The sequence below is a fragment of the Numida meleagris genome, unplaced genomic scaffold (assembly GCF_002078875.1).
Source record: "Numida meleagris isolate 19003 breed g44 Domestic line unplaced genomic scaffold, NumMel1.0 unplaced_Scaffold272, whole genome shotgun sequence".
NCBI lineage: Eukaryota > Metazoa > Chordata > Aves > Galliformes > Numididae > Numida > Numida meleagris.
The window spans coordinates 78,840-88,617 of record NW_018364530.1 but is presented as its reverse complement, the minus strand read 5'-3'; the positions used below and the strand labels follow the sequence as shown (position 1 = coordinate 88,617).

Sequence of the window (9,778 nt, the reverse complement as noted above, 5' to 3'; positions counted from 1 at the left end):
AGCGTGGCTTCTGGGAACATTTGCTGCCAGTGAGCACAGCTCTCCTTATCTCCTGCCTTCCCGCAATTAAGTAAGACTGAACGTCCCATTCCCTGAGAGCTCTGCAGGGCTGCTGAATGGAAAATGCTTGAATTCAGACTCATTTCTCTGGCTTAATTCCCTGAAGCAAGGTCACTGCAAGCCTGGGCGCCTGTCCATCCGAAAATCTTCCTGCAGTGCTGAAGGACTGATGCTTCATGTGCAGCAGAGCTGCTCTAGGGCTCCTGCACACGAACAATGGGGTCAGGGCACAGGGCAGGGTTCCCACGCACATCATTAGGGAGCGTTTCCTTCCTAACTCAGGACCGTCAGCATTGTGTTCAGAGGGATTGGGTCCTAGACGAGTTTCCAGTCCATTGCATTCACCCTGGCACTTAGGAATCTGACACATTTTGCTGCTTTTAGGACAAATGTCCTGCAATGCCATGGTCTTTGTTGGGCAGTGGGGTTGCTGCAGTTCTGGAGGCAGGAGGAAGAGGTACCAACCCAATGAGATGTCCAGGTTTTGTTTAACCAGCAGGCTCTAATTTCCTAATCAGGCAGCTCGGTTTCCTAAGAGCACACTAAGTTGTGCTCCTGGTACCAGCTCCTCTGTGGTAGATTAAGGGACTTACACAGCTTGCATCAGCCAGGTGAAACCTGGAGCATGCTTTTGCAGCCTCCCTCATACACATTTGTGCTTACAGGCTAATGCAAGCACCGAAGGTTTAGCCCAAGCCCAGCACAAAGTCCTTGGGGCCCATGGATTGGTATTTTCCCCTTTGCTCCTCATGTCATGAGCTCTGGGTCTCAGCACAATGTGGGCTCACCGCATGCTGCAAGCACCTGGGAAGGGTTTGCTCACAAACTGCTGTGGGATGGGTGCAAGTGGGGCTCATGCACAGCCCTGCACCCACGTGGGATTTACCAGACCAGCCAGAGAACTTCTGCACCTTGCATGTGATTCCAGCTGAAGCTGAGATGCGCATTCAAAATTTCTTTTGAAACTATGCACCAGTGCTCAAACTCAACTTGCCACAATTTTTAGCCTCTGGATTTCTGCTGTTGGCTCTTTCAGAGCTTCCTGCTGTGCCAGTGGTTGCACAGGATGTAACCAAGGGTAGACACAGGGAATTAATTTGCCTTCTGGTAGCTGCGTAGCTCTCTGGATGGGGAAGAAGCAGCTCCCAGGGGCCATCTCAGGAAAAGCTGTAACTTGGGTCTGGGGCATCACAAACCTAAACCAGGAGCCCCCCTGAAGCCCCCAGTCCTGCTGTCAACCTGAGCCCTCAGACCCCAAATGTGTCCTGAGGAGTGGCATGCAGCCACGGCCCCATAGGGAACGCAGCTCTTCCCCACTGAGCCGACCCTTCCAGACAATAGTGCTGTAATTATCTTCAGTGACAAGGAAAAACACATGCCCTAATTAAACTCAATTCATTTCCTAAGCAGCAGTTTCACACTTGATATCCAGAGGCAAAATGATCCAGGGGATATGGGGAGTGTTAAATGCATAAATAAGCCGAGAGTGTTTGTTGTGCTGCTTTTGCAGTAGGAAGATATTTTGGTATTTATTATGAATCAACACATCATAGGAGGAGCAGAGCAACAGCATCAGGTCTGAGCGGAGCAAGTGGGACATCTGAGAACAGCAAGAAGGACACAATTTGAGACCGTCACCCCAGCACGGGGGTGGCACTGGAGAACCAGTCATCTTCATTTTATAACACTGTCATTGAGCACTTCTGCTGCTGCTGTGCCTCCTGCACCAGGGGCTGCTCCCATCTCGGGACCACGCACTGCATTTTCCTGCAGGGATGTCCATGAGATACTCCTGATGTATCCTGCAAGCGCCATACCAAATGCACCGCTGCTGACAATGCAAACTGGGAAAACAAACTGTCCCAGCATTCAGGCTGCACAGAGGCTGTTAAACTATGGGTTGAGTTCACCAGCAGCTAATAAAGGATTCAGTTCTTCCATTGGCCATTGTAGTATGCGAGACGTGCTGATTTCACTGTGGCTGTGTGCATGCGTCCCTGGGCATGAGGCTGCATCGACCAGGAGCACAACTCACAGGACAGTGGGGCTGGCTGTGGCCAGGATGGGGACAGGGAAAGGGATGAGGACATATGGGAGCCCTCTGTCCACGTGCCACCCTGCAGACATAGCACAACCCTTGTTGTCCCTGCCAACCCTGACCCATATCAGGCATGGAAACCGGAGCTGGACTCCCTCCTATCTCCCTTCCTTCCGTGTGAGTTGTTGATATTTCCAGCTTTGAATCACTGCTCACATCCCATCCCTGCGTGAGTCACTGGTGCAGGCTGGAGCAGCCAGCTGCACCCCTGGGCTTTTCCAAAGCGGCCTGAGGATTTTTGGAAGCATCCTGGGGATTTTGTGAAGCATCCTGAGGATTTTGTGAAGCAGCCTGAGGATTTTTGAGAGCATCCTAAGGATTTCTGGGAACATCCTGAGGATTGTGGCTTGAGCTCAGTTCCTCCTACTTGCACTGAGAGTAATGTCAAATGCTTTTTGTTTTTATCAAAGCCCTTTTTACACCTCCAGGATGCACTGTAGGGATGCTTGTTAGGACCCACCTCAATGGACCTGAATTAAAGGGGGTTAATTTTTATTGAACCATGGATTGGTTTAAAAAGATCTATATACACATACACGGGGCCACCTCCTTGGAGATCTCCAACCCCGTGTGGGTGTGGGGCTCAGCACCAGCTCTTGGTGAGACCCTGTGTCCCTGTGACCCTCACCTGGTTCTCCAGCACTGCTCATGCACTGTGACCCAGCTGGGCCCCAGGGCCTGATCCCTGCTCTGCAGTGCTGTGCTGCCCACCCCTCACTCAACACCTTCAGACACATGACACTCAGTGACCTATGTACTGAAAAAGGGAAGTGATACTGGAGCATACACTACTTCCTAACTCCTCGCCAAAACTGCTGAAAACTTGTCATTTAGAAAAAGGAACAGGCATGATGAAAACAACATCCAGCCTGGGGCTGAGCCCTGCAGAGTGAGGGGCTGCCCAGGTCCTGAAGGGTGGCCAGGCCCTAAGGCCATCCCCACTCTGAGCCCTTCTGAGTGTGAGTCTGTGCCACATGGTCACTTGTTGCTGTCTGCCATGGGCATCCCATTGAGAACTGCCAGTGACATGAAGCTGGGAGGGGTGGCTGCTGCCCCAGAAGGCTGTGCTGCCATTCAGTGAGACCTGGACAGGCTGAGAGTTGGGTGGAGAGGGATGTGATGAGGTTCAACAACAGCAAGTGCAGATTGTACACCTGGGGAGGAACAACGTGTACACCAGTACAGGTTAGCGGCTAAGCTGCTGGAAAGGAGCTCTGCACAGAAGGACCTGGGAGTCCTGGATGACCAGTGCTTGACTGATGGATGACCAATGGATGACCAACGGATGACCGTGAGCCAGCAGTGTGCCCTTGTGGCCAGGAAGGCCAATGGGACTCTGGAGTGCATTGCCCAGAGTGTGGCCAGAAGGCAAGGGAGGTTCTCCTCCCCTCTGGTCTGTCCTGGGGAGGCCACAACTGGAGCACCCAGTTCAGGGCAGACTGGAAACTGCTTAGAGAGTCCAGTGGAGGGCTGCAGAGATGGTGGGGCCTGGAGGGGGGCCTGATGGGGACAGTCTGAGGGCCCCGGGACTGTTCGCCTGGAGGAGAGAAGGCTGAGAGGGGACCTGATCAGTGCAGACCAATATCTGGAGGGTGGGGGCAAGAAGCACAGGGCTGGGCTCTGGTGGTGCCCAGCGACAGAACGAAGTGCACTGGGCACAGACTGGAGCCCAGGGAATTTCATCTGAACGTGAGAACTTCAGTGCTGTGAGGGTGGTGGTGCCCTGCCACAGCTGCCCAGAGAGGTAGAAAGTCTCCTCTGGAGAGATCCTAACCCACCTGGATGCTTTCTTATGCGACCTGCTGTGGGAACCTGCAGCAGCATCCTCTGTGCGTTCATCTCTGTGTGATGGGTTAAAGCACAGCCTGCCATCAGCAGAGCGTGGGTGTGTGCCAGATGGACAACGGAAGGCTGTCACCATAAGCACCTGAGGGATCAATTGATCGGCACTGATCAATCCATTTATCTCGTGATCTACCTCCTCCTGACAGGACTGTTTCTCTCTGTTTGTTGTTGTTGTTGTTGTTCTTTTTTACACATCTCTCTCTCTCTAAACCCATCAGTATTCTTGCACTGAGACTTCTGGACCTGCTCAAATATGCTGGAGGAGAACAAATAAGCAGAAAAAGGGTTTAAAAAAAAAAAAAGCCACACATTCCCTCAGTTCTGGGAAGGCCTTAATCTATTTTTTTTTTCTGCTCAGTACTGGGCATGGACCCTTCTCCTCACCCTCCCTCCTTCTCCCCGTATTTCCAAATCCTCAGTCACTTTGAAACCTTCCTGTGCCACCGGGCCACTTCCCCCAGTCCGGGAAGTTTGGCAGCAGTGTGTGCTGGGGCTGGGACACGGCACCCCGCTGCCCCACATCCAGGCACAGACAGTGAGTCAGAAACAAAGAAGAAAACCCTCGTGGGCTGCGATTCGCCCTTTCTGGTGAACTCCAGACGTCATACGCGCACGGCTATAGATGGAGCTCGGGAGCCCAGGCCAGCCCAGTGCGAGTCCATGAGAGCTCCGCGATGGTGGCGGTGGTGGGGGACGCAGTGGCTGCGTGGCCAAGGACGTGTCACAGGGGCCGGATGTAACGGGAGAGCGCCCGTGAGCCACAAAGGGCAAGGGCAGAGCGGAGGGGCCCTGTTCTCTCCCCGGGAGGAGCCCCTGGGAGCCCTCCCAGCCCTTCTTCCTCCAGCTCAGCACCGCGAGGAGCGATGAAAAAGAATAATTCAGCCAAACGGGTGAGTGGGATTGCTTCTGCTCGGGGACAGGGTGGGCTGAGGGGCTCCGGGTGCAGTGGGGAGGGGGCTCTGCTGCTTTCCAGTTGTGCCTAACAAGCAAGAAAAAACCCAACCGGATCACAACAAAACGCAGGCCGGCACTCGCCACCCGCAGCCTCCCCATCCCCTGGATCCAACAGCAGATGTGATGCACAGAGCTCTCCTTTTGGATCACAAGGAAAGGACCAAACCCAGCGGCACCATCTCTCTCCTGCCGCCTCTGCTCTGTGCTGTGTGCTGTGCCCACAGATCCTACCTGCACCTGTGGGGTTAATTAACCTTAAATATCAACCCCAGCGTGGATGTTGCCCTTGGTGTTAATTGCCTATAAAAGGCTCAGAAATGCCATTTTCACCGCAGCAGAAAAAAATCCGTTAGGTGAAATCCTCCCCTGTTCCTCTCTGCATGTTGTGCAAAGCAAATGCAGCCCAGCAGCCTTTCTTATATAACGCACGGGTGCTTGCTCCCTGCCTCTGTGCTCCTGTTGTTGCCCCATGGCTGCAGCCCCACACCCGTGCAGAGTGGATGGAGCACAGCTCGGCGTGCAGAGGGGCAAGAGGAGGGGAGCGAAGGAGGGAGAGGGAGAATGGGAGTGGGGAAGTGTGAATAATACCGTTTTCCCCCATTTTCTTCCCTCTCCCTTTGTGTTAGGGGCAACAGGATGGAAACCAGCAATCTGTGCAGCCCGAGAAGGTTGGCTGGGTGCGGAAATTCTGTGGGAAAGGCATTTTTAGGGAAATCTGGAAAAACCGTTATGTGGTATTGAAGGGAGATCAGCTTTACATCTCGGAGAAGGAGGTAGGCTCGGTGTCGTTTTCCTCCCCCTTCCCCCTTACCTCCCTTTGCATATGAAACGCTCATTGAGCCCCGGGGCCCCCAGCACTGGGGATGGGGAGGGGACTGGACCGGCTTCCCCCGGGGCTCGTCAAACCCCTGTGCTGCCATGGCTTCTGTCTCCGACCCCAGCAAAGCGGGGAAATCCAGGCACCCCCTGGAATCGTGTCCCCGCAGCTGACAGGCTGCCCGTAGGGTTTCTGCGGGATTTAACGGGATGTGACTCACAGCTGGGCCCTGGCTGTCCTTGTACAGCCTTCCCTCTTTGTTTTATCAGGATGAATCCATCAGGAAAGGACCCCCTTTCCTGGGGGGTCCTCCCTCCAGCCCTCCTTAAGAGGTGAGTTGTGCCCCAAGAGGGCACGGGGCTGCTTGGAGACAGGACGGGGTCATAGGGCTAAAAATGACCCGTTTGGGTTTTGGTCCCCTCCAGTGGCACTGCGGGGCTGGGGGCTGCTCAGAGCCATGGCTGGCCCAACTTCCTCCATTAGGATCTGGAGAGATAGAATGCTCCTGAGTGTAATTTGATTTAGAGGCTAATTGAACAGCAAGTGGATCAGGGGCTGTCAGAGCACAGGAATGCCCGAAAAGCAGCTGGGAAGCCCCGGCAGTTCTTGGCCACGTGCTGACATTGCACAGCTCACCCCCGTCAATCCCATTGCTGCTTGGGGAATCAGTGCTGCCTGAGTTCTGGTAGAGACCAAGCCACAGGAGACTGGAGGCTGCAGGCAGCTCAACCCTTCCCTATAGGGAAGGGCCCGTGGCCAAGTCCAAGTAATGGTGGAGCTGCTGCACGATGTCCCAGTCGGAACTGGTAGAAGGGCCTGAGAGAGACTGGGCTACATGTACTGGCAGATGTAGGGGCTGTGGGACGTGGAACAGTGTCAACAGAGTGTGTTGTGGTGGTTGGAGAAGGTGAATACAGGGATCAGCAGCAGAGGCCATGTGCTGGAAAAAGATGCTTGTCCATACACCCGCGCCTCTCAGGAGCTGTCTCCCCAAAATCTGGGGGCTCTGAGTACCAAAGGGCCACCTGAGTGGCCACGAGGTGCCAATGCCTGACACTTGGAGGTGTTCTGGGAAGCGTGCATTTATTTCTTTATGGGGAAAAACCTGACGTGTGTGCAGCTGAAGCAGCCCTGTAGCTCTATGCTATGCATATGTGTGTGAAAGGCCATAAATAACACACAGCAACGACTGCCTATGTCTTTATATGGAAGAATCTGTGGCGGTGTAGAGATACGGTTGCAGAGGTAACATCTGGCTGAGTGCACGTGCACCAAAGTCACTCTGTGTGCCTGTGGGAAGGGAGAATCCACCCGTGCCACTGCTTCCTGGGAACCTCTGTGCAGAGCTGCTCTGGGCACCTGGCTGAATGGGAGAACATGTGTGTATGTGCACAGACAGAGGACATAACGTGTGTGTGTGTGTGTGTGCAAGGACAGAGGGCATACAAATATGTCTGCGTGGACATATGCATGGGTATGTATGTGCAGACAATTCTGCTGCGTGTGCATGAACACATTTGCATGGATACATCCGGTGTGTGTGCACAGACAGGGCACATATCTGCTATGTGTGCATGGATAGAGAGTGTACATACGTGACACATACATGTCTGGTGTGTGCATGGGTATGTCAGGTGTGTGTGCACAGACAGAGAGCACGCATCTGGGGTGTGCATGGACAAAGGGCACATGTATGTGTCTGCATGGACGTGCATGGTGTGTGCATGTGTATGTCAAGTGTGTAGATGGGCAATTCTGGTGTGTATGCACAGACATGTCTGGTATGTGTGCGCAGATAGAGGGCACACGGATATATGTGCAAAAACATGTATGGCTATGTGAGGTGTGTGCATGAACAGTTCTGGTGTACCTGCATGGATGTGTGTGCTGTGTGCATGGACTAATGGCACACATGTGTCTGCGTGTACACATGTGGCATATGTATGGGTATGTCAGGTGTGTACATGGACAATTCTGTGTGTGCATAGACATGTGTGGAATGTGTGCATGGATGGAGGAGGGCACGTGTGTGTATCTGTGCATGGATGGAGGGACACATGTATATGTGTGCAGACAAACGGCACATGTTATGTGTGTGTATGGACAGAGGGCACACATCTTGGGTGTCAGGTATGTTCATGGGCACGGGGCACATGTATGTGTCAGCATGGGCATGTGCATGGGTATGTCGGGTGTGTGCGTGGACATGTGTGGCATGTATGTGTGGACAGAGGACACACATATGTCTGCATGGACATGTCTGTTGTATGCATGGACACGACCAGTGTGTTTGCATGGACATGTCTGCTCTGACTACCCATTGCGCTGCTTTTCCAAGACCTTTTGCTCAAAGGCAGCCTGACTTTTAACAGTGAAACAGCACAGTGAATCACTTGCACAGCAGCAGGTCCGCCTGCACAGGTCCATGTGTCCCGCATCGCTGCCGCCATCATCGCAGTGCATTGCGATTGGCCCAGCACAGCAGGACAGAGCCCCTTATGGTTCTTGACATGCCACATTTTGCCCAATGGAGAACATGGAGATGCTGCTGGGCCATGTGGGTGAGCGGTGCTCTGCTCTGCTCTGAACTTGGGGATCACAGCCTGTGGGGTGAAGGAAATTGCACTGTGCAAACCCCAAGGAGATGCGAGCAGAAATCTCTGGCAGAAGCAGGTGGAATCCCACCAGTGACTGCAGTGTGAGCACGGAGGTGTCTCACTTGTCTGCTGCAGCAAAAGATCAAAGTCTTCCACAATAAATTATTTTTGCTCCATCAAAGCCCTTGGAATGCAGTGGATGTGGTGGATGGAGTTCCCACATTTAACCTCAGCGCTCCCTGTCAGCTCTTCTTGGGCTCACGGCATGCAGGGAGTGGGGAAAGTGAGCAGTGAGCATCAGGTTCTCTGTAGGAGAAGAGACAGGGACAAGTCCTACAGGCAGGCTGAGTCCTATGGGCCGGGTCACAGTGCAAATCCTGCTGCACCTGCATGATACCTGCTGGGCATCTCCCTTGTTTTCCATTTGGGACCTGTGCTTGTCTCCAGTTTGTTCATTTCAGTGGGGAAAAATGGACTGCGTGATTCTGCCTCCTTGGCAGAAAGCAAGTCTGGAAGGAGAGGAAATGCTTTTTGTTGGCTGATAGTTCTGGAGAATGCAGGCAGGGCTTGGGGCTGTGCTCTCACACAGGGCATCAGTGCAACCTGCCCCAGCACCCAACCCTTCCCTTCCCTTTCCCATCCAGGCACCGGAGTGGGGCTGTGGAGCTGTGACCAGAGGTCTGTGCCCTGCTGCAGGCCAAACTCTGTGAACTTCTGCAAAAAAACCCTTCATTATTCAGCATTTGCTCACCAGCCAAAAAAAAGCACTTGGGGCAGCAATGCACCGGGTGAGCAGCACCACAGCAAACTGCTCTCTGCCGAGCAAAACCTTCTTGGTGTCATTTTTACATTCTTTCCCCTCTGCTCTCCTCCACGCCGCCTTCCTCCTCCCTGCACATTTCTGGAGGTGGTTGTGATGCACCAGGCCCAGCGCTGGTGTTGCTGGGCCGACATGCACAGCTGGGCTCCCACCGCTTCCTGCCAGGAAGCCCAGTGCTGTCCAGACAGCACAAACAGCGCTGTGACAACAAGTTATTAATGAGGAAATGCTTCTCAGGGCTTCCTTAAACCTTGTCTTATTTGCTACCAACAGCGTCAGCTCAATTAGCACAAGAGCACTTGAAAAGCAGTCTGTTCTGCTCCATTGTGTGGTGCTGCACCAGTGAGCAGTGATCTGAAAGCACGGAAAGGCTGTGCATGTGTGTGTGTGTTTGTATGTAAGTCTGTGTGTGTGCATATGTCTATGTATGCGTGTGTGTGCATGTGTGTATGTGTGTATTTGTGCATGTGCGTGCATATACACATATGTGCATGTTTGTGTGCATGTGCGTATTTGTGTGTGTGCATCTGCATTTGTGCATATGTGCATGGGTGCATGTGTGCGTATGGCCTCAAGTTGCTCCGTGG

General features: G+C 53.3%; 1 protein-coding gene across 3 annotated transcripts in view; it reads left to right on the top strand.

The window, feature by feature from the left end:
• Nucleotides 1-4,484: 4,484 nt before the first annotated feature.
• Nucleotides 4,485-9,778, top strand: part of PLEKHO1 (pleckstrin homology domain containing O1) — a 13,665-nt gene continuing 8,371 nt past the window's right edge. For 2 of the 3 annotated variants that reach the window (XM_021382683.1, XM_021382682.1), the window contains exons 1-2: nt 4,485-4,893; nt 5,584-5,730. In XM_021382683.1, the coding sequence (XP_021238358.1) occupies nt 4,867-4,893; nt 5,584-5,730 (174 nt within the window). In that variant the 5' untranslated portion in view covers nt 4,485-4,866. The remainder of the gene's footprint in view (nt 4,894-5,583; nt 5,731-9,778) is intronic. The other variant, XM_021382684.1, reaches the window with a different exon arrangement.